The 25,180-nt window shown below is 46.6% G+C and overlaps 2 protein-coding genes across 3 annotated transcripts in view; one reads left to right on the forward strand and one right to left on the reverse strand.

Annotated features, from left to right (window-relative positions):
* Positions 1-9,092, reverse strand: part of LOC115078355 (early activation antigen CD69-like) — a 43,717-nt gene extending 34,625 nt beyond the window's left edge. Inside the window, exon 1 of the mRNA XM_029581259.1 lies at positions 8,548-9,092. Coding sequence (XP_029437119.1) covers positions 8,548-8,725 — 178 coding nt within the window. The 5' untranslated portion in view covers positions 8,726-9,092. The remainder of the gene's footprint in view (positions 1-8,547) is intronic.
* Positions 1-25,180, forward strand: part of LOC115078357 (killer cell lectin-like receptor subfamily B member 1B allele C) — a 359,813-nt gene that overhangs the window by 161,464 nt on the left and 173,169 nt on the right. For both annotated transcript variants that reach the window (XM_029581260.1, XM_029581261.1), the window contains exon 8: positions 7,323-7,329. The gene's annotated coding sequence lies outside the window, so the exon portion shown is untranslated. The remainder of the gene's footprint in view (positions 1-7,322; positions 7,330-25,180) is intronic.

Here is a 25,180-nt window from a genome sequence, read left to right on the forward strand (position 1 = left end):
GATTCTGTGTTAGAGTTGGTGCTGTGCCTAGGCGAAGAGGCTGCTGGACAGAGAGGTCGCGAAGAATGGGAAAACAAACTTGTCGTGGCCAATACAGGGCTATGAGGATCATTGTGCCCCGGTCCTGGCATAACTTCACGAGAGTCTTGCTGATGAGTGGAATAGGAGGGTACGCATACAGCAGACCCGTGCTCCATGAGAGGGCAAAGGCATCCGTTGTTGATGCCTTGCGGCTGCGGAGCAGAGAGTAGAATCGGCCCACTTTGTGGTTGTGAAAATTTGCAAAGAGGTTGATGTCTGGGCGACCCCACTGGTGGAAAATTCTATCTGCCACAGAAAAGTCCAGGGACCATTCGTGGGGATGAAAAGTCTGGCTGAGGTGGTCTGCCATCACATTCTTTCTGCCCGCCAGGTAGGTGGCTCTCAGTAGCATGTGAGAGGGGCCCAGGCCCAGATCTGTGCCGCCTCCTGGCATAGCAGATGATAGCCTGTGCCCCCCTGCTTGCTGAGATACCACATTTCTGTTTGAATTAGGATTACCTTATTAGATAGGCAATCCTGGAATGTGAATAGGGCATACTGTATCGCCTGGAGCTCCAGAAAATGTTTCTGATGGTTCGCATCTGTCCTGGTCCGGGTTCCTTGTGTCTGCAATCTGTTGACGTGGGCTCCCCAACCCAGGTTGGATGCATCTGTGGTTAAATGTTATTTGCGGTTCTGGTGGTTGGAAGGGTAGTCCTGTTCAAATATTGGACTCCTGTGTCCACCAAGCCAGTGAGTGATGAAGCTGGCTGGTTACCTGGATGACCTGTGACAGGTGTTGAGTGGCTTGGGACTACTGGGATTTTAAAGTCCATTGTGTTACTCTCATGGCAAGTCAAGCCATTGGGGTGATGTGAATTGTGGATGCCATGTGTCCTAGCAAGGTTAGGAGCAGACAAGCCGATGCTGTCTGACGACTTTGTACTGTTTTGGCTAAGGTGCACAGTGTATTTGCATGGTACTCTGGGAGGGCAGCTCTGGCCATAGTGGTGTTTAGGTCTGCTCCGATGAAAGAGAGCTTGCGTGATGGAGTCAGATGGGATTTGGGATAGTTTATCAGAAATCCCGACTGGAGCAGTTGTATGGTAAGACGGAGAGAGTGAAGTGCTCCTTCCCTGGATGGATTTCTGAGGAGCCAGTCGTGGATACTCTCCCATCTCAATTGTGCTGCCACTACTGCCAGACACTTTGTGAATACTCGAGGTGCTGAGACTAGGCCAAATGGTAACACTCTTTATTGGAAGTGTTTGTGTCCCACTATAAATCAAAGGTATTTGTGATGAAGAGGGAATATTGCTATATGGGCGTAAGCATCCTGAAGATCTAGAGAGCAGAGCCAATCTCCTTGCTGCAGAAGTGGAAGCATGGTCTCCAAGGAAACCATCCTGAACCGCTCCTTGCGAAGGTATTTGTTTAGGGCGTAGAGGTCCAAGATAGGACATATGCCACCGTTTTTTTTCAGGATCAGAAAGTATCGAGTAGAACCCCCTTCCTCGCTGCGTTCAGGGAACCGGTTCTACTGCAGAAGGAGAGAGTTCTGCCTCGAGGGGCACTGCGTGATAGTTTAGGGTGTGCTCCTGGACTAGTGGAGAGTCTGGGGGTACAGCAAGGAAATTTAGATGGTAGCCGTGGGTTACTATAGACAGTACCCAGTCAGTTAGTGGTGACTGAATGCCATTTGGTCGCAAAGTGGCGTAGGCGGCCTCCCACCGGTAAAGCGGCTGAGGGGTGCAATGGAGGTTGACTACTGTTCTCTAGAAAGGAGTCAAAACCCCGCTGCAGGACCAGTCTGGGGGGCTGGCTGTGCTCTAGGGTTCTGTGCTGATGAGGTTGGCCTCAGAGAGGGTTTTGCCATCCTAGCATGGGATGGAGGAGGGTAGTACCTGAGTGGCCTATAGGTTAGTTTCCTAGTATCCCGTCTCGTGGTTCTTCAGGCTGTAGCCGAGGTATCTGAAGTGACAGTAGACAGTTGGCGCAGGGTTTCATGGTGATCCTTGAGCTGTGCAGGAAGGTCAGGTAATATGTCCTGAACTTCTGGTCAGAGGTCAGAAGCTTTAAGCCAAGCCCAACGTCTGGCACTAATGCTGGCTGCTGAGACTCTGGATGCAGTTTCGAAAACATCGTAGGCTGCCCTGACCGATGGTTCCCAGCCTCTAATCCTTTTTGTAGGATGGAGGACAGGCCCTCTTGGAATTGTTCAGGTAAGGTCTCTGAGAAATCTTGATTCCAGAGATTTCTACTATACTGGGTCATGTAAAGTTGGTAGGCTGCTATACGAACCATTAGCATTGACCCTTTGAATACTCTGCGGCCTAAGGCATCTAATGCCTTTTGCTCTTTCCCAGGTAGGGCAGAAGAGTGAAGCCGGGACCTTCTAGCTTTCTTTTGAGCAGACTCCACCATAACGGATTGGTGGGGCAATTGGCTCTTTTGAAGACCTGGAGCTGCTTAAGAGGTCAAGCAGAACCTCGTGGACAGGAACGGTCATAATCTCTTTTGGAGCATCCACAAATTACAGTAAGCATTTTGTTTCTGGCATCCTCCTCCATTTCTAACTTAAACAGAATAGCCTCCTTGACAAAGCTGGGAAAGGAGAGGTCCTCCAGAGGGGAGCGGCGCCTTTCCTCCAGGGGTGAAGGTTCTAAAAGAAGCTCCTCAGAAGCTTATAAGGAGTGGGTTATATGTGGACTCTCCTTTACCCACCGGGCTTTCAGATGGAGGAAGGAACCCAGATCCAGATGGCCAGGAGGGCGGCACCGGTGGATGGTGAAGAGGCACCGAGGGCATTGGGGCCATCGATATGCGTCGAGGCACCAATAGACCTGAAGGTCCTGGAACTGGTTCTGGCTTCGGTAGTTCCCGGATAGGGGATGAGCCATGGGCTGCATCTTCTTCCTCTGAAGAAACTGGAATCAGTATCGATACTGGGGAAGGAATCTGTGGTTGGCTGGGTGCCGATGGACCTGATGGAATGGGCATCGATGCAGGGCACCAATAAGGGTGTCCAATTGAGGGCGCCGGTGGTGACTGGAAGCCCTGAAGGGCAGTCAGCACTGCCTCCTCTTGGACCATGGGTCTAATTCCTCCCGAAAGGCCAACGTGGCTAATGCGGCGCCCGGGGTAGGAGGCAGGTTAGGCGTTACCAGACCCTCCACCAGAGTCTTTGGGGATTTGGAACCCAGCACAGATATCAGTGGGGAACGCTTTGGGTCCAGAGGAGGATGGGGTCTCCTCTCCCTGGGCCCTTGTCGAAGGTGGCTTGGCCAAGGTCGATGCTGGTGGCGATGCTTTTCTCGGTGCTTGGCCCGGTTCTTCTCCGGTGCCGAGGACGACAATGCAGAAGTTCTGGAATGGGAGGATATCTGTGACAGACGGTCACCCACTCCTTTGACCTTCTGAGATGTAGATGGAGAGGGATCTGAAGACAATGGAACCTTTCAGCTCGGTGTGCTTTTACCTAGAGTCGATGGAGATGCACGCTTAAAGGTAAACAAGTGCTCCATCTTCTCCAGCCAGGTGCAGCGGCCTTTGGGTGTCATCTGTGCACAACTTGGGCACCAGATGTCGTGGGAAGGCCCAAGGCTAATACGCAGACATCATGTGGGTCCGTTATGGACATAATCCTTGGAGACTCTGGGTACTTCCGAAAACCGGTCACCATGTTGGAAAAAAGGGGCGCGCGGTCGGTGGCTGTCTGGCACGATACTGACTTATCTAAGTGGAGGAAGTCTGTAGCAATGAGGGACCCCAGTGACAGGGAAAATTTGAAGGAAAAAAAAACTTTAAAAAAAATTCTGTGAGGAAAGTATGAGAGAATTCTCTCAGAGCTCCTAAAAACTGCAAGGCACCTGCTGTGCGGAAAAAAAAAAAAAAAAAAAGAGACAGGAGACTTGGAGGAGAAGTCCATTACCTGCTATTAAGTTCACTTAGAAAATAGCCACTGCCATTAGCAATGGTTACATGGAATAGATGGCACTTGCCAGGTTCTTATGGCCTGGATTGGCCACTGTTGGAAACAGGATGCTGGGCTTGATGGACCCTTGGCCTGACCCAGTATGGCATGTTTTTATGTTCTTATGAAGGGGGGACCTCTGCTGGCTGCAGGGTTGGTGCCACGCTGGGCATGCCCAGTAGGGGGCCAGTCAAAGTTCTAGAAACTTTGACAGAAGTTTTCCGTGATTGGGCTCCATCCTGTGATATCACCCATATGTGAGGACTAACATCCTGCTTGTCCTGGGAGAAGTGCTGTGACTCTGTACCTCCCAAGGGTACCTGCATTGCTTATTGATATGCAATAAAAAACTGATATTTTGTTTCTACTAAATTTGGTATTGTATTCTTGTGTCCATGGAGAAGCGCCTTAAGAATTTTGGCGCTTAACAGAACATTGAGATTTAAAAAATTACTTACAATATATCTACATGCACTACTGTGACAACCAGAAAACCTGCAAAAAAATCACTTGGTATTAGGCCTATTGAAAGAACTCAGGATCAAAGACCAATCCCTCCATACAAATATATCAAAGACTAGGTATGTGAATCGTATTTCTGACGATTGAAAATATCGTATGATATTTTCAAAATAGTCAGAAATCAGGGCTCCCCGAAACAGATAGGAAAACCCCACGATATTGTTCGTGGGGTTCTATCATTTTGGGGGAGGGCGGGAAAAACGGCACACAAAAATAACCCCTAAACCCACCCCGACCCTTTAAAATGAATCCCTTAGCTTCCCCCACCCTCCCGACCCCCCCCCAAATCTTTTTACAGGTACCTGGTGGTCCAGTGGGGGTCCCGGGAGCGATCTCGCACTTTTGGGCCTCGGCTGCCATTAATAAAAATGGCGCCATACCCTGTCACATGGTAAGGGCAAAGGGTCATCTGTGCCATTGGCCGGCCCCTGTCACATGATAGGAGCACTGGAGGTCCCGTGCCATCTTTAAAATCCCTCCATATAAATAGACACCAGTATCCAACTAAAAGACAACGTAAAAGACCTCGGTATATGGATTGATAGTGAACTAACTACAAAAAGCATATAGCAGCAAAAACAAAAGAAGGCTTTCATAAACTCCAAATTCTTAAACATGTAAAACCGCTGCTTCACCACCAAGATTTCAGAACCGTCCTACAATCACTTATTTTCACCAGCCTAGACTACTGCAACTCACTCTTGATAGGACTACCAAAAACGGCAATAAAACCACTTCAATTACTACAGAATGCCGCAGCCAGAGTCCTATCCAGCAAAAAAAAAAATCAGACCACATCACTCCAAAGCCTACACTGGCTACCGGTAGAAAAAAGAATTGAATTCAAGATACTGACAATCTTACACAACGCAATATATAATGCAGAGAATACTGCCCTCAACAACATAATACAGATGCACAGATCTCAATGCACAAGAACCGCTAGTAAATTACATCTAGTCATACCATCACTCCCATTAGCTAATCTATCAAACACAAGAAACAGAGCCATCTCCATTGCTGGACCGAAACTATGGAACTCACTACCAGACTACCTGAGCTCTCAAAGCAACATCAAATCATTTAAAAAAGAGCTCAAAACATGGATCTTCAGGCAAACTTTCAAAGATGGCATCGGTTAATGTCACTTAACTTATTGAACACATAACCACTCTCGGTTATGCAATGATAACACAATTGCAAATTAGATAAATTATCCCATTCTAAGTTGTTTCCAATTTCACATATGCTCTATCTATTTTTTGATCATTTTATGGTTTGATCACAGTTATACCCTGGTTGTATCAGTTGTTGACATAATGTACTTAGTTGCTTGTATCAGTTGATGAAAAAATGTACTAAGTTGTATCTGTAGTGAAGTGAAGGAGTGAAGGCAGTTTGCTATACCCTTCCGAAGGAAGTGGTGAAGACCAGAACTGTGAAGGACTTCAAAGCGGCGTGGGATAAACCCTGTGGATCCATAAAATCAAGAGGCTGTCAATAAAGAGTGGGTGGCTCGCCAGAATGACGGCTACTGCCTGGAGACAATACCCTTATTCAATAAACATACACATGCTTACTGTGACTCCAACATCGCTCTAAGCTACAACAGCAAGAGGAAATGTGGAAAAAAGGATTCGCACTCACAAAGAGGGGAGTAGCTGGCTTGTTACGGCGGTTACTACCCCAAACCAAATAAGCCTGATACTTCACTTTCAATGCATATCCAGCATAGCTCTCTGCTTCAACGGCAGGGGAGAAGAAAAACTGATACTTCACGCAGATCCAGCATAGCTCTCTGCTTCAACGACAGGGGAGAAGAAAACCCACCAATAAGGGCTGAATAACACAGTCTGGGTAAAACAAATAGGCAGGGGTGTAGCTTGCTTATTGCGGCGGTTACTACCCCTACTACCCCTAACTAATCAAGCTAGATATTTCACTTGGATGCAGCTCCATCACTGCTCTCTACATTAAAGGTGGGGGTGGAAGGGAAATAGAACCAAAGAGCTAAGAGAAACAGATACGTATGAGAAAAAAAAATGTGTGAAGCTTGCTGGGCAGACTGGATGGGCCGTTTGGTCTTCTTCTGCCGTCATTTCTATGTTTCTATATTTTGGTATATAAAAACTTTTAAATAAATAAATAAATATTGTAAGGCATACTTGTGTGGGATTGGCCCACAGAAAGGCAGGAGTAAACTGAAATACAGTTATAACACTAATCCTCCCATACCAAAACAGCACTTACTTCCAGCATTCAAACAGTAACAACCCTACATATGAAAAGGCATCACTGTAAATATTACAACAGGCCCTTAAACACCAATATACCTTTAGGAAAACAAAGATCCCTACACAGAAACTACATGCCAGAAGAATACCTCACCTCACTCACACATGCAGATCCTCAAATACAAAATAAAGAGACCATAAGGTATAAATAGAAACATGCAGACAAAAAATAAACTGGAAACCACAGCAAGCCAGACTCTGTATGCAGTACAACAATGGAAAAAGAGAATCATCATCCCGCGAAACATGAAATAAAATCAAGAATTATACAATCATTAATATTTATTTATTTATTTATAACTTTTTATATACAGAGGTTCAATTAACAAGATTATTTATCACTTCGGTTTACATTACAACCAGCAAAAATTAACAGAGACAAAGTCTTGTTTTACAATGAACAGGGTAGAAGTAACCTGGATAAACATAAAATGGGTGAAGCAAGTATAGAGAATTGGGTCTGTATAACTTGGGCGAAAAGCAGGGACATTAAATAGGGGAGGACTATGAAGGCCTCAAGTTGGATAGAGTACTCATGATGCGGATAAGAACCAAGGCTGAAGTGAGTAGTTATGGGAAGGCTTGTTGTTTTATTAATAAAACCATACTAATAAAAGGAATAAATATTTCCAAACCGCTTATGAATATATAACCTCCAGTAAAGTATTTCAAAAACAGCAGACATATCAAACATCCAAGAATTCCAAGTATTTTTAAAAATCCCCCGTTCTCCATACCCGGGAAACTTAATTTCCAGGTACACAGATTGTCGTGGGAGGGGCACACAAACTTTCTCCACAACCTGTCACCTTTACACAGAAACACACGCAGCCACTCTTGCACACATGCTCGCTGTCTGGTGGGGGTGGCAGCAGCCTTATAATTTGGGCTGCCCCCTTTCTTTCCCGTTTGCGGGGGGAGGTGTTGCTCCTCATACTTGTCAGTGGGGGTCCAGTCCACACTGCTCCTGCTCTTTCAGGGTGCACAAAGCTTGCCACCTGTTCCTTTCTTCCACCCCATGGGGCCAATGGCTGCTTCTTTCTGCAGGCGGCTGGTCCCAAGGGTGGAGGAAAGGAACAGGCTTCTGGAGGAGGATCAGAATTATGGTTGCTGGCCTTCAGTGGCTCACTTGTTGTTTAATTTGGATTTCATTATAGTTATCTGCTTGCCGGAAGAGAGACAGAGCTACAGAAGGAGAAGGGAGAAGAAAAGATCAGGAAAAGTTTTTAAAAATGCAAACAGTGTTCTTTTCCTTTGGAAACATAGGTTTCTTATTTTCCTATTCCAACCCTCCAAATTCATCTGAGACAGATTACAAGGAAATGAAAATAACTTTACAAACTAAAACTCAATACAAATTAATATAAAAATCCTATTGTAAAATATAAAGAAAATGAATACAAATTCAAGAAAATTTCAGATCAGTGAAAAAAGGAATTGTAACCCAGCCCCCAAAAAACCTCTTAGCAGATATAGAACTAACCGAGAATAAGCGTACAGACGTCTTCCCATTGAGATTAAACTCTTCCAGCCTCATCAGGTCAGGAGACAGAACAGAAAGCACAGGAAACTACAGAAGCAGTAAAACAGGAAACATGCAAGAGAAATGTCACTGCGAGCCCAATTCATAACCAGGGGGAGCAGACATTGCCCCTCTCCTGTCTCTGAGAGTCTCAGGCTGTGGGCGGCTCTCGCACACTTACTGACAGAGAGAGAGAGAGAGCTCTTCTTACTTACCACGGTCACTCCTGCAGGTGCCTGCATTCCCGATGCCTTTTTCGGGTTTAAATTGCTGACACAGACAGAGTCCGTAGGGATCCGCCCCTTGCCCGATGGATTCTCCCTCAGCCTCGATGCCCCTTTTCTTGGGTAGAAATTCCTCCTCTTGCTTGTGGGGAGCCCTCCCGCCTCCCATGGTTTCCTGTCAGCCTGGATTGTTTTCTGAGCTCAGACTCTGCTGTGTGGCAGTTACAACCTCCTTAGACGTCAGAGGGAGGGGAAATGCCTGACTAAGTGGAGAAACGAAACCTAAAAGGCACAGTGAATGTCAGAGGGGGGCCTGCTTGCTCGTTATACCCAGGGGTGTTACAGCAAGGAACAGAAAGGCCCCTGTGCTAGGTAAGCATGTCTGTCCATGGGGACACTGCATTTCCGGAAGGGGCATGTGAGGGGGATCAGCTGCTCTCTGTCACGATACATCCACTCACAAACCTGTCCCAGACATAAGCACTATCAGGGGGTGGGACTGGGGGGGCCTCTAAACCTTACCCCCCCCCCTCACTCACAAACCTGTCCCAGACATAAGCACTATCAGGGGGTGGGACTGGGGGGGGGCCTCTAAACCTTACCCCCCCCCTCACTCACAAACCTGTCCCAGACATAAGCACTATCAGGGGATGGGACTGGGGGGGGGCCTCTAAACCTTACCCCCCCCCCCCTCACTCACAAACCTGTCCCAGACATAAGCACTATCAGGGGATGGGACTGGGGGGGGGCCTCTAAACCTTACCCCCCCCCCCCCCTCACTCACAAACCTGTCCCAGACATAAGCACTATCAGGGGGTGGGACTGGGGCGGCGGGGGGCCTCTAAACCTTACCCCCCCCCCCTCACTCACAAACCTGTCCCAGACATAAGCACTATCAGGGGGTGGGGACTGGGGGGGCCTCTAAACCTTACCCCCCCCCCTCACTCACAAACCTGTCCCAGACATAAGCACTATCAGGGGGTGGGACTGGGGCAGCGGGGGGCCTCTAAACCTTACCCCCCCCCCCTCACTCACAAACCTGTCCCAGACATAAGCACTATCAGGGGGTGGGGACTGGGGGGGCCTCTAAACCTTACCCCCCCCCCTCACTCACAAACCTGTCCCAGACATAAGCACTATCAGGGGGTGGGGACTGGGGGGGCCTCTAAACCTTACCCCCCCCTCACTCACAAACCTGTCCCAGACATAAGCACTATCAGGGGGTGGGACTGGGGGGGCCTCTAAACCTTACCCCCCCCCTCACTCACAAACCTGTCCCAGACATAAGCACTATCAGGGGGTGGGACTGGGGGGGGGGCCTCTAAACCTTACCCCCCCCCCCTCACTCACAAACCTGTCCCAGACATAAGCACTATCAGGGGGTGGGACTGGCAGGGCCGGTGCAAGGGGATTTGGCGCCCTAGGCGAGCCTTCTCCCGATTCCTACCTCATTCTCGATCATGTGGTTTTCTGGGTCACGAGCAGGTTGGGCACAGCTCGCGGCCCGCCAAATCTCCACTCCTCTTTGCCACCGCTTGCGGCCCCATATGACTCGCACCCAGTGGCGCACCAAGGGTCTCCGGCGCCCAGGGGCCAATGCATTTTTGTGCCTCTCCAGCATCCCCCCTTAATCTTTCTTGTACTAATGCTTAAGGTCACAGAAAATCAGTGGCGTCTCTAGACAGAATTGTGGGGGGGGGGGGGGGGGAGCCAAAATGACATTTCTTCATCTCACCCACCTCTATAGCATGGATCCTGCTTTAAAATTGGTTATTTAAAAAAATGTTAATAAAAAAGTCCAAAGGGTCTTCTGCGTAATTTTAAAAAGCTGGCCAGTTTCACACTATAAAATTATGTTGATAGCCTCAGTCAACTAATTCTATATGGCTATGAGAGTGAAGTCAGGAATATATAGGAAAGGACGGAACGTCAATATAAACCCTGCACCTCCAGTTCTGTAACTCTGTGCATCCACTGAAATTCCCCCAAACAATGGAGCTTGGATGTTTCCCTTATAGCTCATCATAGTAAAAGATATTTTCAAATTCTGGTGTCACCTCACAGTAACAGCAGCACAAACACCTTCCACTGCCAGGCACATTGTGAACTAACACAAAACCTTGCAAAAAAGACACTCAAAATCTATACTGCAATCCCATCGTAACATAACAGTAATAACACCAAGAACTCAAACAACAATAATCCTACCTGTGAAAAAGCAAGGGTAAATATTACACTGGGTCCTACAATACCAATACACCACCTACTGAGGAAACAAAACAAACCCAATTGCTATAGATCCCTATATAGACACTTTCAAAAGGGAAACTTTGATAAAATGAGAAAAATTGTTAGAAAAAAACTGAAAGGAGCAGCTACAAAAGTAAAAAATGTCAAAGAGGCGTGGTCATTGTTAAAAAATACCATCCTAGAAGCACAGTCCAGATGTATTCCACACATTAAGAAAGGTGGAAAAAAGGCAAAACGATTACCGGCATGGTTAAAAGGGGAGGTGAAAGAAGCTATTCTAGCCAAAAGATCTTCATTCAAAAATTGGAAGAAGGATCCAACAGAAGAAAATAGGATAAAGCATAAACATTGGCAAGTTAAATGTAAAACATTGATAAGACAGGCTAAGAGAGAATTTGAAAAGAAGTTGGCAGTAGAGGCAAAAACTCACAGTAAAAACTTTTTTAAATATATCCGAAGCAGAAAGCCTGTGAGGGAGTCAGTTGGACCGTTAGATGATCGAGGGGTTAAAGGGGCACTTAGGGAAGATAAGGCCATCGCGGAAAGATTAAATGATTTCTTTGCTTCGGTGTTTACTGAAGAGGATGTTGGGGAGGTACCCGTAATGGAGAAGGTTTTCATGGGTAAAGATTCAGATGGACTGAATCAAATCACGGTGAACCTAGAAGATGTGGTAGGCCTGATTGACAAACTGAAGAGTAGTAAATCACCTGGACCGGATGGTATACACCCCAGAGTTCTGAAGGAACTAAAAAATGAAATTTCAGACCTATTAGTAAAAATTTGTAACTTATCATTAAAATCATCCATTGTACCTGAAGACTGGAGGATAGCAAATGTAACCCCAATATTTAAAAAGGGCTCCAGGGGCAATCCGGGAAACTACAGACCGGTTAGCCTGACTTCAGTGCCAGGAAAAATAGTGGAAAGTGTTCTAAACATCAAAATCACAGAACATATAGAAAGACATGGTTTAATGGAACAAAGTCAGCATGGCTTTACCCAGGGCAAGTCTTGCCTCACAAATCTGCTTCACTTTTTTGAAGGAGTTAATAAACATGTGGATAAAGGTGAACCGGTAGATATAGTATACTTGGATTTTCAGAAGGCGTTTGACAAAGTTCCTCATGAGAGGCTTCTAGGAAAAGTAAAAAGTCATGGGATAGGTGGCGATGTCCTTTCGTGGATTGCAAACTGGCTAAAAGACAGGAAACAGAGAGTAGGATTAAATGGACAATTTTCTCAGTGGAAGGGAGTGGACAGTGGAGTGCCTCAGGGATCTGTATTGGGACCCTTACTTTTCAATATATTTATAAATGATCTGGAAAGAAATACGACGAGTGAGATAATCAAATTTGCAGATGACACAAAATTGTTCAGAGTAGTTAAAGCACAAGCAGATTGTGATAAATTGCAGGAAGACCTTGTGAGGCTGGAAAATTGGGCATCCAAATGGCAGATGAAATTTAATGTGGATAAGTGCAAGGTAATGCATATAGGGAAAAATAACCCATGCTATAATTACACAATGTTGGGTTCCACATTAGGTGCTACAACCCAAGAAAGAGATCTAGGTGTCATAGTGGATAACACATTGAAATCGTCGGCTCAGTGTGCTGCGGCAGTCAAAAAAGCAAACAGAATGTTGGGAATTATTAGAAAGGGAATGGTGAATAAAACGGAAAACGTCATAATGCCTCTATCGCTCCATGGTGAGACCGCACCTTGAATACTGTGTACAATTCTGGTCGCCGCATCTCAAAAAAGAGATGATTGCGATGGAGAAGGTACAGAGAAGGGCTACCAAAATGATAAGGGGAATGGAACAGCTCCCCTATGAGGAAAGACTAAAGAGGTTAGGACTGTTCAGCTTGGAGAAGAGACGGCTGAGGGGGGATATGATAGAGGTGTTTAAAATCATGAGAGGTCTAGAACGGGTAGATGTGAATCGGTTATTTACTCTTTCGGATAGTAGAAAGACTAGGGGGCACTCCATGAAGTTAGCATGGGGCACATTTAAAACTAATCGGAGAAAGTTCTTTTTTACTCAACGCACAATTAAACTCTGGAATTTGTTACCAGAGGATGTGGTTAGTGCAGTTAGTATAGCTGTGTTTAAAAAAGGATTGGATAAGTTCTTGGAGGAGAAGTCCATTACCTGCTATTAAGTTCACTTAGAGAATAGCCACTGCCATTAGCAATGGTTACATGGAATAGACTTAGTTTTTGGGTACTTGCCAGGTTCCTATGACCTGGATTGGCCACTGTTGGAAACAGGATGCTGGGCTTGATGGACCCTTGGTCTGACCCAGTATGGCATTTTCTTATGTTCTTATGTTAGCAGAATCTCTCATCATGGTCACACACACGGAGCAGAGACAGACCCTCACCAAATACAGAATAAAGCCACATAAAAGTATAAATAGAAATGTGCAGACAAACTGAACTGTAAAACGCATCCCGCCAGACTCTATACAGTATAACAATGGAAAAACAAAAATGTCACCATTCCTTGTGAAACAAATCCATAAAATCAAGATATATAAATCATCATAATTATAAAACCATACAAATAAAATAATTTCAAAACAGCTGATGAATAGAATATCCAATAATTAAAGACTCATGCAAATTTTGAAAGCTTTACCAAACACCAATAAAATATTTCAAACAGCAGACACATGACATACTACCCAATAATTAAAATGGTAGTCAATCAAGAAAAATGAACTTAAAAAGCCACCTTTACTTACCCTTTCCAGCAGTTCTCCTACTTCTTTCCCTTGCAGGCCACACCAGAAGCGGCAGTAGCTGTCCTCACACACACATACACACACACACGACCAGTTTCTGACTCTCACACATCAATCATCTCTCCAACCAGTCTCTCTCATTCACACACACAAGCACACACATACCAATCATCTCCTTGATCAGTCTCTCTCACACATACACACGTCACCTCTCTGGCCAGTCTCTCTCAATCACACAATGATCTCACACTCTCTTACTTACACACAAGCTCTCAATCACACACATGTTCTATCTCACAAACAGGCTCAATCACACACTTGCCCTCTCTCACAGCCACAAGCCAGCCAAAAACATGCTCCATCTCTCTTGCACACACACATTGACACACACAAGCACCCTCCTTGACTCACATATACACCACACACATATACAGAAGCACTCTCCTTGTCTCACATACACTCTCACAGAACCACCTTGCTTTCAGACTTGTATAATTTTTCACTTTTACTAAAAGTGATGCTCCCAACCGTTAAATAAGAAAACCACATTCCTATCAGAAGGCGAAATGACACCCTTCCTTCAGTTTCTGTCCTCCCAAGGGACAGTGACCCACACCCTACAGCTTCTCTTGTTTTACACTTTCAGGCAATAAAGCAAGTATCTTTCTTCAAACTATCAGGTGTATGATTATTCACGTGGGAGATATAGAACAGAAAGACATCCTTAGTCGGCTTCCCTTTTGAATGGGAAGATTCCAGTCTTAGTCATTTAAAAATATACATTTTCTAAAGGCTTAAAAAAAAAAAAAAAAAAAAAGCAAAACCGTTTCAGATTGGAACTATTCTAGTCTTCATGCTTAAATTATGCTTACAAAAAAAACAAAAACCACCTGGCAACAATATCTTAAATTTGTGATTTTGCTGAGATGAATATTTTAAATACTTTAATTTTTTTTACTTTACTATTTGTCTCTACCCACTTTATTACATTTTATTTTCCAGAAGAGGGATGCTTAAAATTCAGTACAATTCAGTAAATATCTCATACACACATTCCTATCTCACATACACATCATATACACACACACACAGAAGCACCATTCCTCTCTCACACACACACACGCGCCATTCCTTTCTCACATACGCATCATATACACACACACAGAAGCACCATTCCTCTCTCACACACACACGCGCCATTCCTTTCTCACACACGCATCATATACACACACACAGAAGCACCATTCCTCTCTCACACACACACACGCGCCATTCCTTTCTCACATACACATCATATACACACACACACAGAAGCACCATTCCTCTCTCACACACACACACGCGCCATTCCTTTCTCACATACACATCATATACACACACACACAGAAGCACCATTCCTCTCTCACACACACACACGCACGCCATTCCTTTCTCACATACGCATCATATACACACACACACAGAAGCACCATTCCTCTCTCACACACACACACGCACGCCATTCCTTTCTCACATACGCATCATATACACACACACACAGAAGCACCATTCCTCTCTCACACACACACACGCGCCATTCCTCTCTCACACACGCATCATATACACACACACACACACACGCGCGCCATTCCTTTCTCACACACACACAAGTGCCATTCCTTTCTCACATACACATCATATACAAACACAGAAAGAATATCAGCGCAGCCGGTCTAGCTGATCATGTGGCCGAAGAAAGGAAGATCGGTGCAGCTGGAGACCAGCCGCCGAGACTTAGAGGGCACCGCGGCAGGCAGCCAGCCCCCGACTCGCCCTGCCTCCCCGCCAGTGCCACCCTCCCGACGCCCCCCCCCCCCTTGTGGTCTAACGGAGGGCCTGGGAGCGATCTGCTGCTCCTGGGGACTCTGCTGCCACTAAGCAAAATGGCGCCGGTGGCCTTCAGCCCCTACCATGTGACAGGGGCTACCGGTGCCATTGGTTGGTCCCTGTCACATGGTAGGAGCTAAACGTCATCGGCACCATTTTGCTTAGTGGCAGCAGAGTCCCCAGGAGTGGCAGATCGCTCCCGGGCCCTCCGTTGGACCACCAAGGAGGGGCGGCATTGGTGGGGTGGCAGGGTGAGTCGGGGGCTGGCAGAATTTTGAAAGGTTACTTTTTGCCCTTTCAAAATTCTGCTGCCTGCCGCGGCGCCCCCTAAGTCTCGGCACCCTAGGCACAGGCCTAGCTCGCCTAGTGGTTCCGCTGGCCCTGGGAACTGGGGCGGGGGGGCCTCTAAACCTTACCCCCCCCCCCCACTCAGAAACCTATCCCAGACACACAGTGCGGAAAGCACTATCGGGGTGGAGCCTCTATAAATTACACCCCCCCCCCCCCCCCCACACACACACACACAACTCTGCAGAAGGCATTTGAGAAAGTCCCTCATGAGACTCCTCAGGAAATTACAAAGTCATGGGACAGGAGGCAGCATCCCCACTGTAGATGAGTACCTGGTTAAAAGGACAGGGGACAGCGGTTAGCACTAAATGGTCAGTTTTCCCAATGGAGCGAGGTGAATAAGTGCAGTTCCCCACTGATCCATACTGGAAGCTGTGCCATTCAGTTTATTCATTGGAAAAGGAGGCACTGAGTGAGCTGATAAAATCTGCAGAGGACACACATTACTCCAAGTTGTGAAAGCTCAGGCAGACCTGTGAGAATTGCAGGAGCACCTTTCAAGGTGGTGTGCAGGCCTGCGTTTCAGGGGCACAAACTGCAGCCAGATCTGGCTGAAGGCATCCGACAGCTGGGAATGAAGTGGGGAGACTTCAAGCCATGAGATGTGGACTGGAACATCCCCTATGAGCAGGGATCCTGGACACCTTACAGGGCCTTTCCTCACACAAATGGCATTGCAGCCCCTGAGGGAGTTTCTGCCACCCTGCAACCTTTGCTTCCTTTTCCCCCACTGGGAGACAGGGGAGGATGGAGGCTGCCACAGGCACTGATTTACTACCTGTTTATATTTTGTAAGGCAGAGTAAGAATTGCCAGAGCTCCCAGGCTCTCCCCAGATGCTTTGTGACCCCCAGACCCGGTCCCTTTTATCTTAGTTAGGAGGTCACCTGGGGAAGGGGCCGTGCTGCCCTGGTACTTCACACTGATGTCCGGGGGAGCCCCTGTCAGTGACCGTCAGTAAGTCTGGACTCGGGTCGGAGGAGGCACACACAGGTCACAGTCCTGGAAGCGTTGGCAGCTGGGAGAATGGAGGAGAACTGAAAGAGGTTTATTTATCTATCGAGTTTTATATACCGTCGTTCGGTATCACCATCACAACGGTTTACAAAGGATCGATTTCACAATAATATAATCATGCAACAGATAATAGGGCATTTTATGCCAGTATGTCATGCCAGTAAATATTCATAGAGTTTTAGGTATATGCTGGTCAAATCAGGTATAGTCATTTAAGTACAGAGTTACAGCAAGGAAACTGCTCTGCCATTCAGGGTTTCTTTACATTCTCCACTCTCAAACTGCCAAAACTGAAATGATGTTGGCTGTAAATGCAAAAACTCAAAATAAAATTTTTTTAAAATATATCCAAAGCAAGAAACCTGTGAGGGAGTCTGTTGGACCATTAGATGAGAGGGGTTAAAGGGGCTCTTAGGGAAGAAAAGGCCATTGCAGAAAGACTAAATGAATTCTTTGCCTCCGTGTTTACTAATGAGGATGTTGGGAAGATACCAGTTCCGGAGATAGTTTTCAGGGGTGATGAGTCAGACGAACTGAACGAAATCACTGTGAACCTGGAAGATGTAGTAGGCCAGATTGACAAACTAAAGAGTAGTAAATCACCTGGACCGGATGGTATACACCCCAGGGTACTGAAGGAACTCAAAAATGAAATTTCTGATCTATTAGTTAAAATTTGTAACCTATCATTAAAATCATCCATTGTACCTGAAGACTGGAGGGTGGCCAATGTAACCCCAATATTTAAAAAAGGCTCCAGGGGCGATCCGGGTAACTATAGACCAGTGAGCCTGACTTCAGTGCCGGGTAAAATAGTGGAAACTATTCTCAAGATCAAAATCGTAGAGCATATAGAAAGACATGATTTAATGGGACACAGTCAACATGGATTTACCCAAGGGAAGTCTTGCCGGTTAATAAACATGTGGATAAAAGTGAACCAGTAGATGCAGTGTATTTCGATTTTCAGAAGACGTTTGATAAAGTTCCTCATGAGAGGCTGCTAGGAAAAGTAAAAAGTCATGGGATAGGAGGCGATGTCCTTTCGTGGATTACAAACTGGCTAAAAGACAGGAAACAGAGGAGGATTAAATGGGCAATTTTCTCAGTGGAAAAGAGTAAACTGTGGAGTACCTCAGGGATCTGTACTTGGACCAGTGCTTTTCAATATATTTATAAAATGATCTGGAAATGAATACAATGAATGAGGTAATCAAATTTGCAGATACAAAATTATTCAGAGTAATTAAATCACAAGCAGAGTATGATACATTACAGGAGGACCTTGCAAGACTGGAAAATTGGGCATCCAAATGGCAGATGAAATTTAATGTGGACAAGTGCAAGGTGACGCATATAGGGAAAAGTAACCCTTGCTGTAGTTACACGATGTTAGGTCCCATATTAGGTGCTACAACCCAAGAAAGATCTAGGTGTCATAGTAGATAACACATTGAAATCGTCGGCTCAGTGTGCTGCAGCAGTCAAAAAAGCAAACAGAATGTTAGGAATTATTAGGAAGGGAATGGTTAATAGAACGGAAAATGTCATAATGCCTCTGTATCGCTCCATGGTGAGACCGCACCTTGAATACTGTGTACAATTCTGGTCGCCTCATCTCAAAAAAGATATAATTGTGATGGAGAAGGTACAGAGAAGGGCAACCAAAATGATAAGGGGAATGGAACAACTCCCCTATGAGGAAAGGCTGAAGAGGTTAGGGCTGTTCAGCTTGGAGAAGAGAAGGCTGAGGGGGGATTATGATAGAGGTCTACAAAACCGTCCTGCAGCTGCTTATTTTCTCCACTTCGATTACTGCAACTCATTACTTATTGGAATCACTTATCATCCCTCAAACTACTCCAAATACTGCAGAATTCAGCTGCCAGAATCCTTACAGGAAAAAAAAAGAAACGAACACATAACACCCATTTTATCCTCTTCACGAATTACCTACAAATCAATGACCATCATTCATAAAATCCTAAATGATGATCTTCATGGACTAAAAGGCTTAATCATAACCCCCCAAAACCCACAAAGAAACCTACGCTCTAACAACGCAGGATTCCTAAACATCCCCACCTTAAGAGACGCTCATCTTTCAACTACACGAGAGAGAGCATTTTCCATTGCCTCCCCCAATATTTGGAACACCCTACCCAAAGAACTGAGGACCCAGCACATCCTGAAAACATTTAAAAAAGACCTAAAAACATTTTTATTCCGCAAACTCTATTCTGACACCTGATCATCCCAGCCCTCAACAGAACTCGCAAGCACAATCCTCCTCTTCATGCTCTCCTGATGTACCCTCCTTTTTCACCCCTCCCTGCTCTCTCACTTGATTCATTAAAAATGTTCTCCTCACTATTCTGTTATTCAACTACTAAGAAAAAATGTTTACTGTTCACAATACTCTACTGTTCCCAACTACCATGTTAACTCCATTTGATTGTATGCTAATTGCATATTTTTAAACAATTATGATGGCTCTACCGAATAACGGTATTTAAAACTCTACAAATAAATACAAAATCATGAGAGGTCTAGAACGATTAGATGTGAATCAGTTATTTACACTTTTGAATAATAGAAGGACTAGGGGGCACTCCATGAAGTTAGCAAGTAGCACATTTAAGACTAATCTGAGACAATTCTTTTTCACTCAATGCACAATAAAGCTCTGGAATTTGTTGCCAGAGGATGTGGTTAGTGCAGTTAGTGTAGCTGGGTTCAAAATAGGTTTGGATAATTCTTGGAGGAGAAGTCCATTAACGGCTATTAATCAAGTTTATTTTATTTATTTAAAAAATTTCTATACCGTCATTAAGTTAAATACCATCACAACGGTTTACAGCCACTGCTATTACTGGCATCAATAGCATGGGATCTTCTTAGTGTTTGGGTAATTGCCAGGTTCGGCCTCTGTTGGAAACAGGATACTGGGCTTGATGGACCCTTGGTCTGACCCAGTATGGCAATTTCTTATGTTCTTACTATGGGCTGAACAGAGTTGGGCGTGCCAGCAACACCTTGATGGTATGAACTGACAGCGCTCAGGTCAACCCTGACTGAGAGTTTTAAGCCCAGCCTTGGAAAGGTGCCACAAATAGTTCAAGAACATCAGCGTGGGGCAGGTGAATAGATCTAAACTATGTCCCTTGCGGCAGATGGAAAACCTTCTCCATGTCAGTTGGTAAGACTTCCTGGAAGCTACCAGCACCTAAGACACGTCGTCAGGTCCAGGGACTGAAGGACTAGGCGCTCAACATCTAGGCTGATAAGGATAATGCTCGGAGGTTTGGATAGTGCAGTCATCCCCGATCCTGTGTGATTAGATCGGGAGAGGTCACCAGATGGATGGGTTCTCTGACAGATCCTGAAGGAGCGGGATCCAGACCTAGCTGGGCTAATAAGGGGCTACAAGAATCATGGTCCCCTGGTCTTGCTGGAGCTTCAAGAGAGTCTTCATGATCAGCAGAAGAGGATAAATGTACAGGAGACCTCTGCCTTATTGTTGGGCAAAGGTGTCTGAGGCTGGAAGTCCGTCTGTCCTGAATGCAGAAAAGAAGTTGCTGACCTTGCAGTTGCAGGGGGAGGCAAAGAGATCCACATTTGGAGTTCCTCACAGGTGGAAGATCCAGGCTGGATTCAAGGACCATTCATGTGGCTGAAATGTATGGCTCAGGCAGTCCACCAGCAAGTTCATTCTTCTGACTAGGTACATCGCTCTCGGGCACATGCCCTGTGACAGAGCCCAGGACCAAATCTGTATCGCCTCCTGACAGAGGAGGAATGAACCAGTGCCTCCTGTTCATTGATGTACCACATTGCTACCTGATTGTGTGTCCAAATCAGCTCTGGCTTGTGGGACAAGCGGTCCTGAAAAACCCAAAGAGCGTAATGAATCTCCCGAAGCTCCAGGAAGTTTATCTGACAGATTCCTGAGCCATCCACTGACCCTGCATGCAGAAGTTGTCCACATAGGCCCCCCAACCGTGGGGGGGGGGGGGGGGGGGAAGGCATCAGTGGTAAGTACTACCTGAGGTGGGGCAGCCTGAAAACTGGTTTCCTGCTCCAGATTGGAGAGATTCTCCTACCAGGACAGGGAGACCTGCAGAGATGCCATGATGGAGAGACGAGCCTCCAGATCGTCTCTCCATCATGGCATCTCTGCCATGATGGAGAGACGATCTCCATCATGGCAGAGATGCCATGATGGAGATCGTCACACAGCAGACCCACCAGCACATCTGAGCTCCCTCAGTATCCTTGGATGAATCCCATCAGGCCCCATGGCTTTGTCCACTTTCAGATTCTTTAGCTCTTCCCATACATTTTCTACTGTAAAAGGATTTTCATCTATTCCACTTCCCTCCAGTTTCTTGTTGTGTAGAGATGGTCCTTCTCCAGGGTCTTCTTTAGTGAACACAGAGCTGAAGTATTTGTTTAATATTTCTGCCATTTCAAAGGAGAGATCTTCTGGGGAGACCTACACCTTTCATCTGGTAGCAAAGGTTCCAATAGGAGATCACCGGAGTCCACAGAGGAAGTCTCCGAAGTATCATCTCACCAGGGGTCATATGGGCCCTCTTCCTTGCTAAGGTCCCTGGAAGGCACTGGTGGCCTTGAGGATGGCAAGGGCACCAATGGCAATGAGGTTCCAGATGGCCCAGACTACGGCTTGGGGGAGCTGTGGCCTTGGGACCAAGGGATCTGATGGTGCCTGTGGCTGCAACAAATCCTCCTCAGAGGACCCAATAATGGAGATCGCTCCAAGAGAGCAGCATCGGTGGCCGTTGGGGAATTGAGGACCCCCTGGCACAGGTCGCATCGGAAGAACATCCAGACACTTGAACAGGGACTCCAATAGAGCTGGCGCAGGATCCAGCACCGGTATGGGGGCCGGTGCCGGAGACATTTGATTCCCTGCAGGGCTCGGAGCACCACACTCTGTACCCTGCGGTCCAACTCCTAGGACTTATGAAGGGGGATGAGGAGTCACTGGAACTTCCTCGGAGCCTGGCACCAATATCAGGGGGGAACACCTGAGACGACTCCTGGGTCTGTCAGAGGATGGGGCCTCCTCACCACAGGGTCACTTCAGTGGCAGCACCAGCGCTGTGTGCCAACGGCGACCGGAGACAGTAATTGTGGGATTTCTCGTAATACTCGGCCCAGTCTTTCCCCGGTGCTGAGGAAACTTAAAATCCCGATGTTTTCAAGAGCATCGACATCGGGAATGGCCTATTACCAGCCCCTCTTTCCCTGGACGAACCTGCCGGGGGAGTAGATAGGGACAGAGTATACTGAGGTTCCCCTTGGCCCCCAGGCATTGACCTCTCCAATGCTGGCGTGGATGGAGTAAACTTTTCGGAACCAAAGAGTTTCTCCATCTTATCCAGCCAAGCATGACTGCCCCTTGGGGGTCATTGATCGCATAGCTGACACCCTCGGACATCGTGCGATGCCCCTAGGCAGAGGAAGCAAACCTCGTATGGATCGGTAATTGACATTGTCTGCGGGCACCGCCAAAAACCAGATGACACCATGAAAAATATCTGCCAATTGGTCGATGGCTGGCGGCCCCCGAGTAGTGATACGCCAGGAAGAGACAGCTAGGAAGAAATAAATAAATAAACAAACACACTGTAGAAGGGACACTGACTGGAGAAAGGGGAACCAGATGATGAAGAACGGGAAAAATGTTTGCCAAAACAAATTGTACAAGAGCAGAGCTCCAAACAGCAAGGCAACTAACACCATGGAAAGAAAGAGATTGAAGGGAGACCCCGCATGGACAGTGGCAGGCTGGGGACGCTCAGTGTGCCAGTCAAACTTTTAGAAACTTTGACAAAAGTTTTCCATGCTCAGCTCCATCTGATGATGTCACCCGTCTGTGAGGACTTCCATCCTGCTTGTCCTAGGAGAAGGGAGTGTGGCCTGTCTTCATAAAAGTGGTAACAGAGGAGGCTGGAAACCATAGGCTGGTGGGAAAATGAATGGAGACTCTAGTGCAGGAAGTGATAGTGAAGAACAGAGCACATTGCAGGACCAGAGGAAGATGGTGTGAAACTCATCTGATCATTACTTTGATCCGGTGATTAAAGAATTAAATCAAGGCAGTACCAGATTAAGGCTCTTAGGGGGGAGGAGGTACCCAGAGTTTGTGGTCTGGTCCACACATGACCAGCAGATACAATGAAGGCAGGGTTATGTCATTAGTTAATTCAGTGTTCACCCCTAGAAACCAGCATGTAAATAGCCCTGTGGAGTGCCAGCCCCGTCTCTCCTCCCCTGCTCCCTCCCAGCACCGTCTCTGCCTGGTCTTTCACCCCCTCCCTCAGCCTGCGGGCTCTGTAGCAAACATCCAATCATAGGTATAACATCCTGACACACCACATCTCTAAGCTATTTATAATGCTTTGCTTTCAGGCCTGGAATGTAATCGAGTGGGTAATGTCACATTTCCATATTTCCAGGAGAGGTAGGGCTGGCAATGTCACATTTCCACATTTCCAGGAGAGGTAGGGCTGGCAATGTCACATTTCCACATTTCCAGGAGAGGTAGGGCTGGCAATGTCACATTTCCACATTTCCAGGAGAGGTAGGGCTGGCAATGTCACATTTCCACATTTCCAGGAGAGGTAGGGCCGGCTTCTTCACTTAGACTCTCCTCACCTTCTGTGCTGTTAGAAGGGACCTTACTGAATTAGGCCATAAATCTCTATTTTCCTTCTTTAAACTGCAGAGTCATATTCCCCAGCCAGAAAATGAATCCAGCTGAAGTCAAACCTATGTTTTCAGTAAATAAAATCCTTTGGGGTACATTTTAAAAGGAGTGCGTGTGACATACATGTGTGCGCACTACCCGGTGCGCGCACATGTACTCCCGATTTTATAACATGCGCGCACCGAGCCGAGCCGCGCCACCTTCCCCCGTTCTCTCCCATAGCCTGACCTCCCCCCCCCAGCCCTACTCTAACACCCCCTGCCCTTTATCTTACCTTTTGTGGCCTGCGATCAAATGGCAAATGCCACTGTGCCTGGAGCCTCCAACCCTGCCCCCTCCCCTTTTTGCAAGCCCCGGGGCTTTACACGCGTAAGCCTTTTAAAATCCGGCCCTTTATGAATGTAAAGCAGAAAACCCTCATCTGCATGACGCATGCAAACTCTTCTCTCTCTGAATATAATGTGCTTGGCCGGCTGGGTCTGCTGGCAGGAAGTGAAGGTCAGCACTGTGTACTGTCTAATTTTTGGACTCATAGCTTAGGGCACAAGAACACTGCAATTCAGCAAGAGGTTTTATATTCAGTACCCCTTCTCTCAGCAGCTGGGGCATCATGCGTGGCCTTCCTTTCACTGACCGGTACTGGAAGCTGCAGAGAAATGCATCGTCTCGTCTTTACTGAGCGGCTATGTTGGAAGGGATGACCCCACTCAATGCAGAGAACCATTCAGACGTCCACAATGTCAGCAGGGAATGAAGGGGTGAGTGTGAGTGTCTGCTCCCCTTCAATAAATATCTCCAGGGAAAAGCATTCACTCATCTACGGGGAAAGCTCCCAGCTGATCACAGGTCATGGTACACAAATATACCACAACCGACACAAGCCGGATCCACCATTACTTGCTGTGGTATGTGCCCTCCCCCTCCAAAAATGCTCCCTCAGTGTATCGGTCTCTACATACATCCAAAACCTGCTGTTGTAAGGATGCTTTTCCACTTTATTTCACTGCCACGGTCACTCATTCCACACTCATACCCTGCCTACAAACTCCTACACACACACACACACACACACACACTCTCTCCTTCTAAACTCCTCTCTCATCCACACACACTCAAGACACTAACACCCAGGCTCCACCTGCCCTCCTCCCACACACACATTCATCCTCTCCACTCCTCAACAGCACACACACCCCTCTCCCATTCTTCTCCACTATCCACACATTCATTCCCCCATTCACACGCTCCTGACTGCTCCTCCACTTTGACACCACCCCCCTTTCCCCTTCCTAATACACACAACATACACACCTCATGATACTCCACAGACATACATTCCCCATCTGCAGTCCTTCTCCCAACACACACACACTCTGCCTCCCCCCTCCCCCTCTGAACGTCTAGCTCCCTACACAGACACGAGCACCCTCCAAGACTCACATAGCACCTACATTCTCCTATCATCCCCCTCTCCACACACATATATGCTCCATACATGTTCTCTCCAACTCGCTGTCTCTTTTGCTACAGTTTTTACATTTCTTCTCACTCCTTCCATTCGCTACCTTACCAAACATGTAAATATCCAAATATACCTCCACTAAACAAATGCCTACTATCTTACACCCACACACACCTGTGATAACAAGACC

Source organism: Rhinatrema bivittatum, chromosome 16, assembly GCF_901001135.1.
Source record: "Rhinatrema bivittatum chromosome 16, aRhiBiv1.1, whole genome shotgun sequence".
NCBI lineage: Eukaryota > Metazoa > Chordata > Amphibia > Gymnophiona > Rhinatrematidae > Rhinatrema > Rhinatrema bivittatum.